Source organism: Patagioenas fasciata, chromosome 15 (genome assembly GCF_037038585.1).
Source record: "Patagioenas fasciata isolate bPatFas1 chromosome 15, bPatFas1.hap1, whole genome shotgun sequence".
NCBI classification, from domain to species: domain Eukaryota; kingdom Metazoa; phylum Chordata; class Aves; order Columbiformes; family Columbidae; genus Patagioenas; species Patagioenas fasciata.
This window is the reverse complement of record NC_092534.1, coordinates 10,063,802-10,084,531: the sequence shown is the minus strand read 5'-3', so window position 1 is coordinate 10,084,531 and position 20,730 is coordinate 10,063,802. Positions and strand designations below refer to the sequence as shown.

At 42.2% G+C, this 20,730-nt stretch overlaps 2 protein-coding genes across 2 annotated transcripts; one reads left to right on the top strand and one right to left on the bottom strand.

The window, feature by feature from the left end:
- Positions 1–309: 309 nt before the first annotated feature.
- On the top strand, positions 310–11,003 carry CRYM (crystallin mu). The gene is made up of 8 exons (XM_065850955.2): positions 310–554; positions 849–999; positions 1,647–1,709; positions 3,838–3,939; positions 4,470–4,653; positions 6,985–7,106; positions 7,939–8,023; positions 8,663–11,003. The coding sequence occupies exons 1-8, from the start codon at positions 382–384 to the stop codon at positions 8,725–8,727; spliced, it is 945 nt and encodes a 314-aa protein (XP_065707027.2). The 5' UTR covers positions 310–381; the 3' UTR covers positions 8,728–11,003.
- A 2,198-nt stretch (positions 11,004–13,201) lies between these two features.
- Positions 13,202–18,888, bottom strand: ANKS4B (ankyrin repeat and sterile alpha motif domain containing 4B). Its single transcript, XM_065850950.2, has 2 exons — positions 18,573–18,888; positions 13,202–14,906 (listed from the first exon to the last, which is right to left on the bottom strand). Exons 1-2 carry the CDS (start codon positions 18,734–18,736, stop codon positions 13,832–13,834), a joined length of 1,239 nt encoding a protein of 412 aa, XP_065707022.2. The 5' UTR covers positions 18,737–18,888; the 3' UTR covers positions 13,202–13,831.
- Between the last annotated feature and the right edge of the window lie 1,842 nt (positions 18,889–20,730).

Below are 20,730 nucleotides of genomic sequence, written 5' to 3'. Positions count from 1 at the left end.
TGTGCTGAACCGCAAATGTGTCCCGGCAGACCCACTTCGTGGCGTTCGCAGCCACCTTCCCGTCCCGCGGTGCCTGAGGAAGGGCGGCTGCGGCGACCGGCGGAGCCTGAGGGGCCGCGGCTGTTCCCGGGGCGCCGGAGCTCACCTGAAGCCGCCACAGGGCGCTCAGCGGTCGGGGGCTGGTGTTCGCCATGCCCGTGAGGGGAGCGGGGACCCCGGCCGCTCGCAACGCGAGTGCGGGGTGGTCCGCGGGGCGGTGCCGCCGCGGGGCGGGCGGGAGCGGGGCCGGCACGGGGGGCGGGGGTGCCCCGCCGGGTACTTAGCGGCGGCGCGGGCCGGTACGCGGTGCCGCTGCTCTGTCTCATTCGTCTGGTGCTCGCCATGGGCTCGACTCCACCCGTCTTCATCGGCGCCGAGGAGGTGGAGAAGCACCTGCACCGGGCCAGCCTGCTGCTCCCGGCGCTGGAGGCCGCCCTGGCCAACTTCTCGGCCGGCGCGGCGGGAGGCGTCGTGCAGCCCGTGCGCGCCGTGGTGCCGGTGCAGCCGCACGGCGGGTGAGGCGGGAGCGGGGCTGCGGAGGTGGCCTGGCGGAGCCCCGCGGTGGGACGGGGGGCGGATGGTCCCGGCGGGAGGAGGCGCGGCCCCTGGGGAGCGAGGAACGGGGTAGCGGCAACGGGGAGCGGACCTGCGGTGGGGAAAGGAAGGGATGGGAGGAATTACAGCGTCAGGAAAGGTCATTGGCACCGAGGTACTGATTATCTGCCCAGTAGCCGTTGGGCGGTGACTGCTCCGGTGGCTGTAGGCTCCCATGGGGGGAGCATTAGTAACACAAGTCGTTCTCTGCCAAGGTACCTGGGGGTCATGCCCGCCTACAGTGCTGTGGATGATGCGCTGACAACCAAGCTGGTGACTTTTTACGAACACATGAAGGATTCCTCTGTCCCTTCCCACCAAGCGACTATCCTCTTATTTGACCCCAGAAATGGTTCCTTAAGAGCTGTGAGTTTCTCATCTGCTTCTGCATTCGCCTGTGTTCACATTCTGTCAGGTCTCCCTTCTGATCCTTACAAGCTGGAGCTGGTGTAAATTGGTCTGAATTTACCTACATCGTCAATGAAAATGTGTTTGTGCCAAATGAGGATTTGGCCTAAAGCAATATATCTTTCGTATGTGTTAAACTGTGCTCTGTCTGCTCTTTACTGCTACTTGTGAAGGGATCTGTTGGCTCACAGGGTGACTGAAAGAGAGATAATCAGGAAAAGTTTATCTTGCATTTGAAAGGGAAAAAAACCCCCAATACTTCCCTGAAGAAATAGTTGACCTTGGACCATCTTAAATCTAGACATTTGCAACTGTTATAACAGGGAGTGGTATTCAGAGTCTGATTTGTTTATTTAAAAAATTTGAGTTTGAGAATATTGACCATTTTCATGGTGGAATGACATGGAAGAACTGGGACAGAGAACCTATCCAGTTTAAACATGTGATTTTATATGTTTTGTGGTTGCTGTAACAGTAATTGCCAATTTTTAGATTATTATCTGTGACTTGTAATATCACATAATTCACATATTGGATGAAATGTTTGGTATTTACTCACATTTTCAGTGTTAATTTCAGTCTGTTTGAAGTTTTTTTTCTTTAAGGTCCTAGATGGCAGTGTCATTACAGCAAAACGAACTGCTGCAGTTTCTGCAATCGCTACCAAGGTATCCAAACAGAGTCAGTTTGTGGTGTTATATATAAAATAATTAGAGGGAATGATGTAAACTGCTTTCAGTGCATGTACATTTTCATCAAATAGAGCTTTAGGTTGGGTTTATGATAACATATGTATCTTCAGGCAAAATTTAGAAGTGCATTTTTCTGTTTTGAGTGAGTCATGCCTGACTTTAACACTTTGCACGTGATTGGGAAGGAATCTGAGCTAGATTTTTGTGGCTTCTTCTGCACGCCTTTCTTGGAATTTACTGAGGTGGCTTCCTCTGTCATTTTCTTTATTTTGTGATTATCTTAATGTGCTCCTTTATGGCTTTGAGTGATGCAGCTGTGGTGATAAATTCAGTTTTGTTTAGATGTAAGTTTTCTGCTATTGGACCAGGACACATGGGTTGTCCTGGACCTGGAGAAAGAGGAAGAAGGCACATTTCTGGAGGTAATGTGGGTCCTCTTAAGGTAGATGGTGCTCAGGACAGATGGATGGCTTGTCCAGAAGTGTCTGTCAGTTTCTCTGTTGTCATTGGACAATGTCCAGGTGACTGTCCCTGAGCACAGCCATGATCTTCAGTGTCTGAAGACAGGTGAGGTGTATGTTGCTATATGTTGCTTTACATCATTTCAATTTCAGTTGGGAATTGTTGGTTTTTAAATTACTTTTTTTTAAACTATATTTGGCTGGGTTGCTAATAGTGGGAAGAGAGCAAGTCACTGTCCATTGCACAGCAGAGTTATAGTCTTCACCTCAGAGAACGAAGCCATAAGAAGAGGGCCAGAGCTGAATAATACTTCTGTTTTTCACCCATTGGCTTTGCAGCAGAGTGAAGGCTGATCTCACCGCTTCGTTAGTGGCAGTCTTCACGCCAGTGTGACTCTATCCATTGCAACAGAGCTAAACTGACATCAAATTGGAATGAAGAACCTGTCCCCAGAGCTTTCCCTGGTCCAAGGGACAGAACGCTTTACAATGGATTCCTCGGACATGAGGTTATAGGGCCTCATTCATCTCAGTCATTCTGTACTTGGGCAGTTCTGACAGTTTTTACACAGTCAGGGCTCTGCTGGCCTCAAAGGAGCTTGGCTGCTGAAGGGACTGCAAGATCAGATCTTTCATTGTTGTCTGCAGTTTTGGGCAACTTTCAGGAGTATTTGAGTTTAGGTCATAGTTGTCATCTTGTCCTCTTTGTGGCATTTGTTTTTCAAAGACCCGTGCTTTTATATAAGGGACTTTTGAACAGTACTTCAGAGTCTTTGAAAGGAGCATGAAAAAGAGTTCCTGTTACTGAAAAATTGGATCAATGAGATTTTTTTCAATTTATTTGCAGCAGAATAAGTGTTGAGAGGCTAGACAATTCTAAAGCTTTTTATACAGAAGCAAGTGGCCACAGCAAATGTGTAAACAAGACACAGGACAGCTTAGGGCTAGACTCCAGCAGCCCTCTCTTCCCCTTTGCCAAGTACTGGTGAATCACAGGCAAGAACTAAACCAGAAAACCAAAAGCAACCATAGAACTGAATTTTAATCTTGGTTCTTCAGAACCAACCCTATTTTTACAATGTCTGATGCATATATATCATGGCTCTTTTAATGGCAGGATATGCTTGTGGTATGACTTATGGCTGAATTGAAAAAGAAGTTTAGTATGGGTCTACCAGGACCAGTTTACCCTCACAGCTACTGCTTTCAGAACTGATAGCTTTCGGGATTGAGCCCTGTTTTCAGCCAGTGCAGAAAATCAACACTATGGTTTTACACTTAATTAGTCACTGAGGTGTAATACATGATGCTAATATCAGAGTGTGCTGAGGTCCCAGGATTGGCTCATGCTCTTGCGTGTTAAGTCTAAATATCAAGAGTCAGATGATTCAAAACAGGATTCAAGCCAAGGTGTGCTTTGGTGCTATTGACACTAGTTTTTGCGTTTTTTAAAAAATACATGTATAGTGGTAATTGGCTATTGTTTCATATTAATGTGAATCAATACTAGCTTTTGCATTTAAAACATTATGATTTTCTTTGAAAGTATCCTTAGTCTGGCTTTATTTTATGGTATTTTTATATATATTTGTCAGATCTGTTAATATATTGGTCCTTTTTCTTTTCTATTTGATACTGTTTAGTTATTAATGCCAGCTTTTGCAGAAGTGCTGTGCATTTTGGGAGCTGGTGTTCAAGCATATAGCCACTATGATATCTTCACGGAGCTGTTCTCTTTTAAAGAGGTAATGGACCCATCTTAACAGGATACATCTATTTTTCTATATTATGTTTCAGGATACCTTCATTTGTTGTAGTATGGTTTATTTGTATTAAGTTAAGGGATTACTCATATTTTGATTCTTTTTTTACAGAATCCAAGAATACTCTGAACAGCTGTAGAATTTTTTGCTCAAATGTTGGTCTTTAAAAAAAAAAAGAAGCAAAGTCAGAAATCTTTTTCTCTCTGTGTGAGAAAATCCTATGTGTGCCATACTTGGATGAGCTTTCTCTGACTTTCCCTTAAACATATTTATTGGAAATATCTGTATTTTATAAATATACCTCACAAGGAGATTTTATTCTGGCATCACAAAACAGTCATTCAAATGTAGCTGCATACATGTGAAATGTAGTCACTTGTATGACAAGAACATAAAGGGGAAAAACTCCCATGTGTAAGATATGTGTAATTATCTACTGAAAACTGAAACACTCTTCTATTTCAGCAAGGAGGAAATTCTCCAAGCTAATCAGTTTTTTTCTTTCCTGGAAGGTCAGGATATGGAATCGCACCAAAGAGAAAGCGCTGAAGTTTGCCAGTTCAGTCAATGGTCCGGTGCGGGTCTGCTCTTCTGCGCAGGAGGCAGTTAGTGGGGCTGATGTCATTATAACAGTCACTATGGCAACAACACCGATTTTATTGGGAGACTGGGTAAAACCAGGTGCCCACATTAATGGTATGCTCTGTTCTCGTTGTTTAAATAATCTATTGTTGTATTGTTTAGCATCAACTGTTGAAGAGCAATACTCCATGCTTCTCAGAATGAATGATCTTTCCATTTTGACTTCTCCCCTTTAGTGAGGACCACTTTTCACAGCCCCATCTTCCCGCTTGTCTAGAGCCAGAACTCCTGCACATTCCAGGACTGGGTGTTTGCAGGGGCCTGGGATGCACTTTTTCCCTAGTGGTCGATCATCTTTGCTACCATGTTGTCACTTGATGCTCACATTGCTTTCCAATTAAATAACCCATAAAAAAAATACAAACAAGTGATTACTGCTCATCCTGCTGTTTCCCTGGTAGTTATCATGTTTGTGGGTTTTTCTTCCCTATTTTTGTAAGCTCCTCTGTTTGGTCCTTTTTGAGCTGATCTTTTTTTGAGTTAGAAAGATGCAATAACTGAGTTAAGAACTTCACAAGTTGACCTCTAATTATGGTGAGATTTGGGGCACTTTTTTTTGCCTGCCTTGTAATGATGTTGCCACACTATTGTTTGGAGTCTCTGGGCATACCCACATTTGTTTATTTCATTAATTGTCGGTCTGGTTCAGATGACCTAGTGCACTTTCCCAATGGCATGGTAACAAGACAAAAGCAACTTGTCAAAGGGAACAATTTAAAGAAAGGTCCCACATTCCAGCAGCATCCTACCGATTTTTCAAACTCAGTTTAGTCCTTTGTCATTTAATGTTGTTGTCTGTGTTATGGCACGGAAGCCAGAAGTACAACAAAATCAATTAAGATCTACAGTCGCTGAGGCAACACATACACAAAAAACCCTCTCCTTCCTTTGCCTCTTTTTTTCTCTCCATTGAGGCGTTCATGCTGTTTGAAGAGGCATTCAAGCAACATGCAATTTATTATTCTGTATACAGTTAGACACTTTTAAAAAACATTTGACTACAGCATAACGGCTTTAGCCCATTGCAAGTTGATAATGGTCTTGTTATATTTTAAAATTTAAGCTCCTTGATTTGTTTTCAGTTTCTCCTGATAAGTGAAATTCCACAGCCTGCTCAATTTGTACTGCTTTTAAAGTTTCAAGGAAATAATAGAAGGCTATAGGTTTAAAAATCCTAATTAGTAACATGGAACTCTCTGCATGTGAAAGTTTTTGCTGCACAGTACTTTGGTTCTTATTTGTTCAGGATAATTGAAATAGTCTTGCAGTCTTTTCTCTATAGACACATAGCAAACACAGTCTGGATCAAATGAAAGGACTACAAAATTCAGGGCATTTGGTAATGATCTGGATGAGAGACAAGGGTACAAGAGGTAATGGACAAAAGGAGATGATTTTCTTATGCCTCAGCTACCCAGAGTCTGCTGACAAGGATATTCTTCTGACAAATCTAATCTTGAATGTTTTAGAGGATCTGTATTAGGTGTTAGTAAACTCTGTTTAAAAGATTAAAAGCAACAAAACCCTGTTAATTTGGCAATTGCAGAAAGAGGTTAATGTTTGTCTGCAGAAGGCTTGAAGTCTGACCTTCCCTGAGTTGCATCACCAAATGATCAAAGTTTATTCTAATATTGCCTTCTATAAGCAGAACAGAGTAATTATGTCACTTATTTATTGATGTCATTTTCAAGGCTCCTAGCAAAGATTTGTTTGGTTTGTGTCTAGATACAGTTACACAAATCTTTACATTTCTCCTATTGGTATGAGATGATGAAGGGCTAAGAAGAGCTACCTCCCTTCTCTGTCAGTATTATTTGGAAGGAGCAGTTTGACTGGTGGACCAAAGAGGTGGAAATGGTGCCAGCAAAGACTAACTTCTGCTTCATGAAGAGCTGCAGTTTAATGCTTCAGCAGGTTGAAATGCAAAGGCCAATCGGTGCCAGTTCTGACTGTGCTTATGGGGAACACGAGACTCATTGGCAGCAGTGTCTGCCTGGCTAGAGGTCAAGGATGCTGTATGTTTTAATGTGCTGTAATGTGGAGGGTTGGACCTAATATCATCCTTGAAGGACTTCAGTGGAAGTTCAGGGGGTTACTGCCTTATAGAAGCAGATCATATATGTGTCAGCATTACAGCTGAGGCCGGGCTGAGGTTTGTTCCCAGTTGCTTAGACACATCCTGGTTTTGGGTTGGGCTTTTTTTTTTTTTGTTGTATTGATCAACATGTCTCCAGTGCTAACATCAGATGGTTTGTATTTCAGATTGTCGGTATCTTACATTTCCACAATAATGTCCATTATCACTTCACACATGTCTTTTGGAGAGAATGTGGTTTGAATTTGTTTTAATTATTCCTCCCAAGTTGATCAGTTTTGTTGTCTTAGCTGTTGGAGCAAGCAGACCAGACTGGAGAGAACTGGACGATGAACTGATGAAGAATTCCGTTCTGTTTGTGGATTCCAGAGAGGCTGCTCTTACAGAATCGGGAGATGTTATATTATCAGGAGTAAGACTTTCTTAAATTATGGACTTTGTTTTTATGGCAATTGGCTTGTGTTTGAAATGAGTTGATACTGATGATGTGCTGCACTGAAACTTTTTAGAGCATCAGATGTAGTTGTTAATACTTTCTGCAAATTAGCAGGCTGAAAGACAAACTGGTTGCACATTGAGGCTTCTAAATATTTATGCCAAAACCATGTGATGTCTGTATCAACGAGTAGCATGTTCTCAACACTGGCCTTTGTGTGCAATAGCAAAGTATTGGTTTTGAAGGACCTACGTTTGCTGCACTGTTTGTTACTTATGTTAAATATTTTTCAAATCTATTTGTTAAAACCTGTAACTTTATTCCCATAACATTTCAGTGTGATTGACACATGTCAGACCTCTAGAGAATGGGTGACAGAAGCTAAGCAGTCAGTGATCTACAGAAATCTGATTGCAAGGAGTCTTTTAGGTTTAATGGATTCTGCTGTGGTTTGGGTGTTTTTTTTCTCTTAATATTTGTGCAGAACAAATACAGTTTCCCTTATTGAGGTTTAACATAAGAGGTCCAGATACAGTCAGGTGTGTGGAACCCACTGTTTTGTTGGGTAAGTAACAAGCTGTCCACTGTTACCGACTGAGGAAAGTCTGAAAACCATTCCTCTGTGATTTCTGTCTGTTTTCTGTATTGTTTCTCTGAATACTGATCTGCTTCAACATAGAAAGGAATCAGTTCTGGGACTGCAGAACTGGAGGAGTTCTTTCTTTTGAAGTCACTCAGGAAAAAAAGTTTCTCTTAACTCATGTATGGATATTGTGGGTTTTTGTATAAATATGTATTTGTTTTACAGGCAGAGATTTTTGCTGAGCTGGGAGAGGTAGTGAAGGGTACGAAACCAGCCCTGCCTGAGAAAACAACAGTGTTTAAATCGCTGGGTAAGAAGAACCCCTCCTGTGTACAAGTCTTGCAGAAAACAATGCCTTGTTATTTATTATGTCCCCCATGCGTGGGAAAGCTGCTGATCATCTTCAAAGCTGCTGTGGCAATGCCCTGTCTAGAAGAAACTAGACTGTGATTTGCATTTTCCCTTACTTCCCTTTTTATTTATGTAGTAGGACTGATGTAATGAGAAGTGATAGGAAAGCAAACCAACAATAGGAAGAATTACATTTTCCATTTCACAATCGTTCAACACATGACTGCAGTGTCTATTAATACTGCTCTAACCCAAATGTCCTGCTGTCCTGCCCCTGGAGCCTGTCTGACCTACAGACAGTGGGGCAGTGTACTGCAGGGCTGGAGTTGATGTCTGGGGGAAAGAGGTCTGAAAGGGCCACATTGTGATGTGAACACTGAAAATTAGATTCACACTATTACATTAACTTCATATAGCACAGCTAACAGTTATATGATGGCTATAAACTTTGAATGTAACACTGTAGGTGTTTGGGATGGGGACTGATTCCCGTTCCTGTCTAGTTAAATAATTTCCTGAGTCCTTCTATTCCCTTCTGAAGCTAAATGATTTTGTACAGATGATGAACTCTTTGAAGGTGACTTCAATTCTTTTTCAGGGATGGCGGTTGAAGATACAGTAGCAGCAAAATTTGTTTATGACTCGTGGTCAGCTGGTAACTAAAGAGAGAAGTCTACAATGCCACCAAGGCCAAGAAAATTGTTTGCACTTAGTTTCTTTGGATCTTTTGTTAACGTGGCACCAATCCCATCTGGATGTGGCCCTTCTAGAGCAGTCAAGAATGAAAAGTAAAATTTCAGCAATAGATTAATTGTTACTGTTTTCTAATGGCAAGTATTAGATATCTGCGATATTACTAATAAAGGTATTTCATGTAACAGCAAGTATTAGATGATTGCAGTGATAGTAGCAAGGGTATTTTAACCTATTTTTTTTATAATTTTTGAATCAATGTCTTCCTCTCTATCTATGTAGCAGAAGTCTGTGGGTAGATTTTGTGTTCTTTAGAGAGGTAATTCATACTGATGTAAAATACATCAGTTTGGATAATGGACTCTGGCATCATACTTACCCGTGACAATACTTTAAACGCGACTGTGGGTTTCAGTGCTGCTCTGACAGGAGCGAAGTCTTCAGTCTCCTGGGAACACAGCCCACCCCTGACTCCTGGACATCTATTCCCTTCCAATCAGACTGGGATCTGGAGGCCACCATCTGCACTTTCGCCCCCCACAATCCCCCTTCCCTGCCCCCCTTCCTTTAAGAGCACATTCCTGGGTGGGAGTTTATATAAATAATGATGTCTCCATACAGTTAGATTTTTGTCTCTTTTTGTAGAAGACCTGGCTCAGGAAGGCTTAGAGTGCAAAAAATCAGAACTAATATTATATACATCTTAACTGGGAGGAAACTGTACTCAGTACCTCCCTTAGTACATTCCTGCTTGGGATATTTCCATTTTTGTATTGTAAAGAGTCCCCACAAATGTGAGCACTAAAACTTGTTTAGATTTGTCTATATTGTATGGGGAGATTTTGTTATTAATCTGTGGTGTTTGTAAGTTCTTCTTCTAGGCTTCTTGAAAGTTGGACCCATTCAAACTGATTTCAGTAGAATAAACCTCAAGTATACAGGCAAATGTTTTCAGCTTGGCTGTACCATGCATCGCTTCGTTATTGTTCTTTTATCCCAGTGAGTGTTTGCTGGGGCAGGAATTTCCATGATGCTTACTTGGCAGAAGAATCCTGTGATGTTCTGCATAAGGAAGAGTTCTAGTTTTGTGCTGTTATGCAACTGCCTTATGAAAGATTGAACATCTAATGAAAACCAGCCATGGTTGTCCTGGAAACAAATTCCTGTTCAGGCTCGACTTGTGCCTTGTGAAATTTTATTTCTACTTACATATTATTTCATGCAGGCTATTAGGTGTTTCTTCCTTCTGTGGAAGGATTAGATGGCATGGCCATTTTGTGATGATGCCAATAGAATACAGGGGAGCAGCAGGAAGGAGCTTTAGAAGCAGATAGCATGAAAGCCCTTGATGGTGCATAAAGTAAGTATAGAAGAAGTGAATGAGTACAGCACAGATGTGATGTAAGGAATGCTCTGAATTAGAAGCTTGGTGTGAACTAGTTGGGAAAAAGTAGTAAGTGGCAGAGTTTGTAATCTGCAGAGTTTTAGCATGGAGGGGTACGAGACCAGTAAGTGAATAGGGCCAAAGGATGTGTTTGTGTAGGTAGAAATCTGACTCCAGTGAGTTTGTTTATATGGGCAGAAACAACAACAGAAATTCATCTATTAGTTTTTGCATTTTTTTAATTCTGGGAAAATTACCCTTCCACTTTTACACTTTTTTTCTTGTATGTAATTTCTGAAGTATTTGGAAATATATATGTTGACTTGGCCTGTTACTTCAGCAATAGAGAGCTCCACTAGCCTGTGACAAACAGGACAGCCATTGATGTTCCGGAATTCAAGAACTGTGTGGAAACTTGAACTTACTATAATATTTATGACAATATTACCTTAATTCTGTGCCTGTGTAAAACAAGGTTTCTAACTTGAAGTGAGACATAGTATTTCAGAAGAAGACAAATACAGGGTTTTTTTCACATGTACTCTTCTACAAACCATGCACATTAAAAGTAGATGGAACCAGTCCAAAAACCTGGTTCTGAAAACCCACAGTGTTCTCTGCTTTCATTGGCAATAGGAGGTTGTGGGAGTCTGGCTTCAGCCTTGAACCTCTGAATTCATGAAGAGAATTCGATTCAATTACAATGGGAGTTGCTTGGATGCTGTCTTTAGATTTCTTTTTTAGGGGAAATAATAGCCTTAATTTTCATGTTTCCTTCTCTTGCAAATCAGAGCCACAAGAAATCGTGTAACTTGTGTTATGTTGGAAATAAATAGATATTGCTGTTTTTCTTTTACTGTAATTTTGTTGTCTGTTACTTTTATTTTGGTGTATGTTTGTTTTTTGAAGATGAGGAAGAAAGTATTCAAATTGTTGCAGTGACTATACTCTCAGTAAATGTGATCACTGAATGCAAAGAGGGAAAAAAAGATGAGACTGCTCTGCTCCACTGTGATACTGAGTTTTGCAGTCACTGTCCAATGCTCCACATTCCCTCCTCTGTCTGTCCCATGCAGAGTATTAAATCCTTAAGGAAGGAGAATCTTGTACTTGGCAGGGCTGTGATCGTGTGAGATCCCGTGGGTTTATGATTTGGGTTTGGATTGGGCTGTAAGATTGCACATGTGAAACGTGAAGTCTCTTCAACTGAACTGCGCTGCACAAATGTTACTGGGGAGTCAGATCTGGGATTCACTGATTTAAACACTTACAGATTATAAAAGAAGCAGGGGGTGGTGGAAAAAAACATTGGAAAGTAGCAAAGCACATGAGTGGGGAGAAAACCTGAAATGTGAGCATGCCTTTTTATTTTTTTTTCCCTGGTTGTTCCACTTGGCCACTTTGTACCAGAGACCGATTTCCAGGGTGACTCTGCTGGAAAAAGGCTGGCAGTATTGCACTTTTTTAAAACTTCTTTTGAAAGGGTATGTATACTGGGTTGATTCAGTTGCCTAAAAATGTGTTGTGTGGGGTGCTCTGGGGCTGCTTATTCTGTCTCTGGATGCAGCTCCAGAACAAGGGACTCCTATAGATCTTGTGCTCTATCTGCTGGTTCCATAGAGTTACTGTGAGTACTGGGTGCTTGTGACAACTGAGTCAATCAATTTATGTGCAGAGAGTCTCTGCCATTATCTCTGGCTGTCAGAGGCGGCAGCAGCTGGGCAAATTTACAGACCGATGTGCAAAGAGGCAGATTTTTTTCCATGCAATTTAGAGATAGTTGGAGCCTGATTCCCCCTGAGTTCCAGGTGCCTTCTCTCCTACCTGGCTCCCAGCAGTGAAATTCTTAGCAGAATTTTTGAAAGCGTTTCCTTGGATACATGGATCTAACCCAGTTAATTAAAATCTGACCAGAAAAGGTGTATCATGCTCACCACTTTGCTCCAGAGAGAAGTCATCAGGGTAGCACAGACCTTGTCTCACCCCTTTATGCTGGGGATGGAGTTTTGCTGCTGCATGAAGGGGAGGATGTGGAGAGCAATGTGGCTCAGCTTGTTGCTTCTGCAGCTGCTGGGGGAGCAAGAAGCGTCTGCATCTCCAGGATGGAGAGTGCCCTGCATTTTACATCAGTTATGTGACTGAGAAGGACAGGATGTGACCCTTCAAAACCCATTCATCATATGCCTTCAAATATGCGAGATTCATCATGTCCTTGCTGTGTTAAATATTTGGGAGTTTCTTAGCCGAAATGAAAACAACCCAGCAAGGTTAACAGCACAGAGTCTGGGAGGATGCTGTCTGGTTTACTTACTGTGCTGAGCACAGCAATCAGTTAAGGTTGCATAGAACAAGACTTTGATGCAACTGCTTAATAGAAGAAAATGTCAATTATAATATACATATCAAAGTAACAAGAAGAAAGAAGCATGAAAAAAGTAGATTATTAACCAGAGCTCGTGTCCACAAATATAGCATACCCCTAAGGAAAAAAGCATAGGTGACAAATGGAAAGCTATAAAAGATAGATAAATAAGAGAGTTCTGTTAATAATTGTGCCTATAGAATCTGAGATCTTGGCTAGAGCATGACTGTTACAAAGCCCTATTAGATTCACAAAGCTCAACGGGAGTGACTAATTCACATCAGATAGGTCTGGTTTCCCAAGGGAACTGGCCTGAGGGAGATGAGGGGAACCCAGCTGTGAATGCCTCTGGACTCTAAAGAAAGGGAACCTCCACAGCAGCACAGCTTCATTTTCTTTTCACTAGCTGAGTGTGTGTGCCCACTTCCATGCAGTTTCTAGACTAAGGCTGATGACAACCAACAGAAAACGTGGTGTGGTAAGAGATCTGTTTTCTGGGACTTTGCATGGGAAATGCACCGTAGAGGAACCAAGTTGAGAATATACCAAAACAGATCAAAAAAGTTGAAAACAGAGCCTCAGCTTCTTGTAGTTAAAAGTATTGCAGTCTTGATGCCATTTAGGACATGATGGGTGCTGGCAACTGTGTCCAGCCTGATGAAACAAGAGAAAAGCAAATACAGCTCACAATGAACATCTCTTGGTGAGGTACTTAATGTATTTTTAAATTAGTATCAGTACAGTAGCAAAACGCATTACTGACAAGAACATGAAACTTGCTGTAAATTAGTGTGATTTACATTCATTCAGAGGCTGTTAAAGTCAATAGACCTCAGCTGAAATCAAGATTCAGGTCTTATCACATATCATCAGTACCAGGAAGGGTAGTTTGTAGCAATCTGACAGAAGTGAACAGAGAAAACTCGAAGCTCTCAAGCTTTGGAAATGCTCTTTGCATTTTAGTTTTGGAGAAGGAAAGGGCTTTATTAAGGAGGGTGGCTGGCCTTCACCAATATTTTAAGTTATTCTGATGAGAAGAAATCCAATCCCCATAAACAGTTCAGAAACAAAAAGCTTTAAATCTAGAGCTTTGGGGGTTTTGCCTTCACATTCTTTCTTTTTGGCAGAATATGCTTGAATTAATAATATCCTGCGCACCACAGCCATTCATACAGAGGGAAAAATTTTTGTCCTTGCTGTACTTTCTACAGCAATTGGTAACCTCTCCACCTTTTGCTTTGGCAGATGTCTGAAAAGAATTGCATGCTCTTTAGAAAGAGGAAAAGATAATGAATCAGCATGCAGTTTACAGCAACAGGTCTGTTAATTTATAAGCAAGTATCTACAGTCTTTCCGGGACTCTTGAGTGCTTCTTTTCTTTTATTCACAGCATTCAGGACTTTCTTTCTTGGCCCAAGCTCCATCTGAATGCTCTGTAGATCTTCATCAGAACATAGCATCAGAGCATCTAAATCAATTTTTTCCCTCATGAAGACTGGAAGAAACTCATCCAGCATCTGTGATGCCAGAAATACCTCAAGTGGTGTGTTCTCTGCTTCCTCATCATCCCAAACAACAACTTCTTCATGCCAGGGGATATCAGCACCATTTTCAGCATCATCTTTGTTGCCATTTTCAGCATGTTCATACTGAAAGAGCTCGCTGGACATTTTAAAGCTTATATCTTCTTTCTCAGAAGACACTGTTTCAGGATTTACATCTGCAGCCAAATTCCTTCCAAATACAATATTGCCGAGACCTGGCCGCTTAAAGATGGAGAGCTGGCTGTCATTATCAGAAAAGTTTTTCTCTCCGAGGTCATTCAGTAATTCATCCTCCTCTTTCTCATCAAACAAATGCATCACAGTTCTCTTAGCCGTACCTTCCTCTTGGCCATTGCTTTGTGTTTCCTGGCTTCTTGTGCTGTCACTTGTCTTTTTTGCCCTAAGTTTGAAGGTATCTTTCAGATTTTTGGAGAAAGGACTTGTTGTATTTGAAGTAAAGAGACTAGGCAACTTTACTCTGGAGTGTGTCCCCTTGGAAGAATTTACTGTGCCAACATTTTCTTTCATATAGGTCCTATTCATTTCATGCTGATGTTTCTCTTGGCGCTTCTCACATTCCTTGATTTGTTTCTCCACATTCCTCTGGGCCTGTGCTTTGAGTTTGGAGACCCGCTTTGGGTTCAGGATGTTCTGCTCACTGGCGGCTTTGTCCAGGATTTGGACACATTCACTGCGATCTCTGCTGGCTGCCACCTCCAGGGGAGTGCGGAGATCATTGTCCAGAGCAAAGATATTGGCTCCGAAGTTGATCAAAAAAGAAACACAGTGGATGTGACCATTGCAAGCAGCATGGTGGAGAGGAGTGCTCCCCCAGATGTCACATTTGTCCGGATCACCTCTGGGAAGGAAAATAGCGTATGGTGAGTTGGACGTACCGAAGCATAACACTGCAGTGGGATTGAACAGATATTAAACATTCAGCTCTGCTTTGCTATGGGGAATACAGCCCAATGAAAATGAGCCAGTTTACCTCCATCCTCTAGACCAGCACTGCGCCTGCTTACACGAGCACCGAGTTTGGCCGCGTGTGCGGCATGAGCTCCAATTCCTGCCTGTCTGAATTAAGCAAACTCGTTGGGCCTGAGCGTGACTGTGGAACAGATCTCCAAGTCAGTGAAATGCTCAAACCTCCAAGAGTAGAAATTTTCCTTGTAAATTTGGCCCCTGGCTCTGAAGCTGTTCAAGATTTTGGGTCCCTTGAGATGTTTGAAACGCGTTTAGATGCGGTTCTTAGGGACATGGTTTAGTGCTAGAGTTACGTTAGGTTATGGTTGGGCTCGATGATCCTGAGGGTCTCTTCTGAACAAGGTGGTTCTATGATTCTATAGGCAGCTCCCCATGGCGGAGCCGGGGTGCTTGTGTCGTGCCACCCGGGGCCGGCAGGGCTGCTGGCAGCGCTGGCTTGGCCATGGCCGGGCCCACCTGCCCCTGCCACGGAGCAGGAACCGGCAGCCTCCTGGCCAGCAAGGGCTGCAGCTCCGGCTGCGCCGCTGCTGACAGCTCCAAGTGGGCTCAGGCTTCAACTTACACTCATTGGAATTAATGGCAAAATGGATTCAATAGACTTTGTGTGGAATATTTTACAGGCTTTTTTGGTGACTCTTCCCTTTTACATGTCAAGTGTAGGGGCAATGTTAGGAGGATTCTCCACTAGCCACAGTGATGTATATTTAATGAACGCATGAAGTAACCTTTTTGGTAGGTAGTGGGTAAATCATTAAAAGTAAAGCCCTGATTACACATTCATCTCCACTGCTATTAGAGTAAGCTCAGATAGATGCCGTTGTTTTTCTTCAGCTCCTTTGTTCTGCTTAAGCTGCTTTTGCTCATGGGGTTTGAAAAGCAGAAGCTGATTTGAAAATAAAATACCACATCTTTTCAATTGAATTTAAAGCCAGTGAAAAGTACTGCTTTCTTCTTAACTCTTGCACTGACTTCACACCGAACTGCCTGCAGACAAGAAGCAGCTTGAATCTTTTATTCCATATTTGGGAGGATCAACATTAGCAATGGTTCAGAACAGAGCTCGAGTCGTCTGCAACCAATAACCAAGGCAGCCACAGTAGCCCGAGTAATAACTTCAGAGCCAGGGGCCAAGTTTACCAGGAGAATTTCTGCTCTTGGGGGTTTGAACATTTCAATGACTTGGAGATCTGTTCCACAGCAGCTGTACTATGAATGAAATAGTACATCCTATCACAAAATCTCCTTCAGGCTTTGATCTCTGGCTGTGAATATCCCTGAAGCAAAGCACTAACATATTTGTTGAGGGCCAAATCTGAAAAAAATCCTTCAGCCTGAAATTCCACAGGCTAAAGAGAGGTTGGGGGTGTCAGGCTGTGAGAGCGCAGGCATTTCTACAAGGAGGCGGCAGCTGAGGATCAAAGTTTCTTCTCTTAGACATATGGAAACCATGTGTACATATTTCTGCTTCCGTGGCTCTGCCCGTGGGAGCTGCCTGACTGCGGCTGAACACGCCAGACTGTAATTCCCACACTAGTGGAGGGGCTGCATTATCCTGAGCACTGGGAGGGCCGGGTCACCCATTCTCCCCGGGTCCCTTCGCCGCTGTCTGTGGTCCCTTCTCTGCCCAGAGCCTGCCAGCCTTTGAGCCTCAAACAATTCACAAACTGGAGCATCTGTTCCCAGCTCAGTGGGACTTTTGGATAGGGTTTGACATCTAATTTGGGTTCTAATACTCCTCTTTTCCCTGCTTTCCCAAGAAAGAGGCTCGCACAAAAGAGAGCAGATCTACTTGGTCTTGCCTTTATTCATGTACCTGCAAAGCAAGCAGAGAAAACACCTCTTGATGCCCGGGATGATAAACTATTTCAAGATGAAAGGGTTTTATTGTTAGTATTGCTACATTTTCCAAGGGCTGAATGTGTTGCAAGATTCAGAGTCCTAAAGTCTGCAACCACTCTGAAGAAAACTGTCCTGAATACCAGTGCTTTTCTCAGGAAATCTCTTCAAGGAAAGGATGAATTTATTAAAAATAATTATAATACTTTCTTGCAAGAAAACATCAACTGACTGCAGAACAGATTGAATGTCATCCAAAATGCAGCTTCTCCCAAGAAAACCAGTGAGATTACAGCCCTATCTCTGACAGCCCCAGCCTTCTGATTGTGTCAAGAAATCTTGGATTAAAATGGGTGTGAATGCATATGTTTGAAGATTTTTGAGGGCAATACTGTCCCAAAGTTGTCCTTTGCCAATAAAACAAATTAGAAATACATAGAATTTCTGATCTTTGTGTCATTCGGTGTGACTTCTATCAGCTTTTTCACTCAAACTTTGAGAAAAATTATGTTGTTATTTGTTCCTTAGCTAGTCATTCTGTTTTGTAGGTGTTCAGGCACAAGTGTTTATTGACTCCAGATATTTCCTTGGAGCTGCGTTATTTATATGAATTGAAAAAACGTCAATCTCTTTTTGGTTCTCCCGAGGACACAGCAATAACCATGCAGTCCAAAGGTCTTTTTTATTGTATTATTACAGCCACACCTGAGCTCAATGAGCAGTAAAGTGAATCTATGGAAAACCTATTTTAAGTCCATATTTCAATTCTATTTTTAATAAAATAAAACTCAGATACATTAAAATAGTTACTCAACATTCCCCTCCAACCTTCTTTAATCTATTACGATTGAAAATACAGGTCAACCTAATCTTCATCTCAGCCCAGAAAGAACATTTTATTAAATATATCTCTACACAAGAGCAGACTTTCTATGGTTAGATCTTATTACAGAATCACAGCTTAGAAGTTAGGCTCAAAGCAAGAGAGTACAGAGGGTGGGGAGGTACTTACCATTTCAATAATACGTTTCAGCCATGTAGTACATCTCCATGACACCAAACAGAAATATTACTATTAGAAAATATACCTGTGGAAAACTTTTCTTCTGTTTTTTTCCAGTTTGCAAGTCTCGTACCCCAGCTTCTGAAACAGTATTCTCATTTTTAGCATGATGATAGTTGCTAATACTATGAAAAGCAGAGAAATATCAGTTTTCTATGTTACTGTCTCAAAGCTAGTGGTTGTGACTCGCCTTTGGAAAGCATTAAACCTTCACAAGAATCTACTAACTGCATTTTGGAAGCACGTGGGAGAGGTTTTATGCTAAAAATGTTTCAGACAGTGCATTTCTCTAGAGCCAGTTTCAAAGAGATGTTCTCATCAAAGGTTGCCGGCCAGCTTCTCCTCCACTGCAGCCGGAGGAGGCCCCAGGGCCCTGCTCTCGCTGCTCCCTGCAGGCTCCAGGTACGAGCAGGTCCCGCTCATGTCGATGCAGCGTCACCGACCGCACATACAGACCTGCTCGCAGTTTCTGGGTCTAAACTATTGCGAACAAAGAGAAACAGCTCTTGACAATGCACTGAAAGAAATGACTGTGATTTTCAGCCTTCTGGGTCTGAGGTCATTGGGGCATTAGAAAAATGACACACTAATTATAGTTTTAAGGTACAAGCTTTAAGCAACGGAGGTTGATTCACTCACCCCCTCCGGCATATGACTTCCAGAGCTTCTAGATACCCATGGTATGCTGCCAGAAGGGTGGGCGTCATCCCATCTTCATCTGAAGTATTGAGGTCTTTCCTAGTGGCTTCTTTCAAGAGGTCCAAATTGCCGTCGGCTGCTGCTTTGTGATACCTGTTCGACATTTTCTGTAACTTCTGTTTTCCCAAAGCAGTTCTGAGTGATATCCGGACTGCAGAGTCACCCTTCCATTACAGGGATCATTCATTAATGATTACAAGTTGAGACGTCCCTGTGAGGATGGAAATGAGGAGGCAAAGTTCATCCCAGCAGACAGCTCATCTGTAGCTCTGCATAGGTAAAAGGGCGACGTTGTCGTGAATGCTTCCCTTTTCTGGAAGGTGACTCTGCCGTTTACCATTTGTTGCGTATTTGACTAGTTAGTCGTAGAGGGGATTCATTCATCTTCTGTGTGTCTTTGCTTAACTGTTCTGAGAAGACTTCAAAAAGACCTTGAACTTCAAAAAAAACTTCAAAAAAACTTCCAAAGGCCATGAATATTAGTATGATGGGATTCCACTCTAAGTCATAAAGTATCTCTGAGTTTTGATAGGGTGAAAGGCATAAGCAGGTGCCTTTACTGGTGAAGTCTTTTGTAACCTATAATTTAATGGGTTGCTGCATTTAAAAATGAGCCTCTCCTCCAGCAAACCAGGCACGTCCATGAAGCCATTTTGTGTGCACAGATGGATGTGCAGATGGAAACAAGCCGACCAGGGAGGTGTTTGGATAAAACCACCAGCAGGTCTGCAAGTCGCAGCAGGCAAAACCACAGCCTGGTGTGGGATCCTTTAAATTGCAAGTCGCGTTTCATTTGAGGATCTTAATGCACTTGGCAAATTTACGTTAATCTAACAGGTATTGCAATCTTTGTTTTAGACGCAAAAAAATGTGCAGGGTTTCCTCAGGATAGCATGGGAAATTCCAGAAATCGGAACATGGTGGGTCTGCACCCACTTCCCCAGCCTGGCTACAGAATCACAGAGTCCCTTGGGAACAGATGGGTTCAGTCCCCATCTCACATAACCACTTCTTGCCTCAGAAATTATTTCCCCTGATTTCAGTGGTGTTAAGGGCTACCTCTACGAGTAGAACCTTATAGAGTTAGACCGTAATTCTAATTTTTAGGTTCAAAAGAATTACTAAGAGAAAACCCTGTAAAAGGTCAGTTTGAAAACTGTAGCTGAGAATAAATCAGTAAGAGACTACCTGCTACTTAATAAAATGCTGCAGTCTATCTGTTATTCTGGTCAGCTTCACAACAGCTGCCAGATGTTCATTTTTGTCGAGCTGTTTTCTATGACTAGCTGAATTAACCTGTATCTTAGAGGATTTACCCTCAGCAATTAGCAGTGAGGTTTTGTTGCTTATTATGTCCATTACTGAAGCAGTTGCAATTGCAAACCAACTCATTGTCCAGAGCTGGTGCAATTACTGAATGGAGTGCCACCTCATTTACTTCCCACAATGCCATCAATGTAACAGACCGGAGACCTCTCCAAATGGGCTCTCTCTCTTAATTATTTTCTCAGATGGAGTTCGAAGGGTTCTTCAAGAACAAACTTGTACCAGCATTTTTCGTCCATGAGGACAAGGAGAGTCAGTCAGATCCTGTGACGGGTTTGAAACTGAATTACCAAGTCTAGATAGGAGCAAATAAAGCCCTGGTTTTCCTCCATGTCTCCCACAGACACAGCCTGTCCTGCCATCTCAGGCTTCACCAGGCCACCTCCGTCCCTGCGGTAGAAGACAGTCTTACCCTCAGCTCTTTTTCAAGTTCCCTGCACTACCGTTAATACTTTTTCGATGAAAAATGCAGTAATTTGTTCCACTTTCTATTTAATCGGGCTCAGCACTGAGTTAAGTTCGCAGCTACTAGAAAAGACTAGCTGTTGCAGAACAAAGACAGGTAATACACATATATGTATGTATATGTATATGTATATGTATATGTATATGTATGTGTATGTGTATATGTATATGTATATGTATATGTATATGTATATGTATATGTATATGTATATGTATATGTATATGTATATGTATATGTAAGATTAGCTGTTTCTTGATGTCACTGAAGTTTGTTTCCTTTTCTAGGTGTTGTAAGCTTTTTTACTCT

What these genes read in the sequence shown, in the direction of transcription:
- CRYM (XM_065850955.2), top strand. Translation starts at nt 382, where the DNA reads ATGGGCTCGACTCCACCCGTCTTCATCGGCGCCGAGGAGGTGGAGAAG. An exon ending in TTTCTGCAATCGCTACCAAG is followed by an intron (nt 1,710 to 3,837) that starts GTATCCAAACAG and finishes GATACTGTTTAG; the next exon opens with TTATTAATGCCAGCTTTTGC. An exon ending in AACAGTGTTTAAATCGCTGG is followed by an intron (nt 8,024 to 8,662) that starts GTAAGAAGAACC and finishes ATTCTTTTTCAG; the next exon opens with GGATGGCGGTTGAAGATACA.
- ANKS4B (XM_065850950.2), bottom strand. Translation starts at nt 18,736, where the DNA reads ATGTCGAACAGGTATCACAAAGCAGCAGCCGACGGCAATTTGGACCTC. An exon ending in GAAGTCATATGCCGGAGGGG is followed by an intron (nt 14,907 to 18,572) that starts GTGAGTGAATCA and finishes TTTCCTTCCCAG; the next exon opens with AGGTGATCCGGACAAATGTG.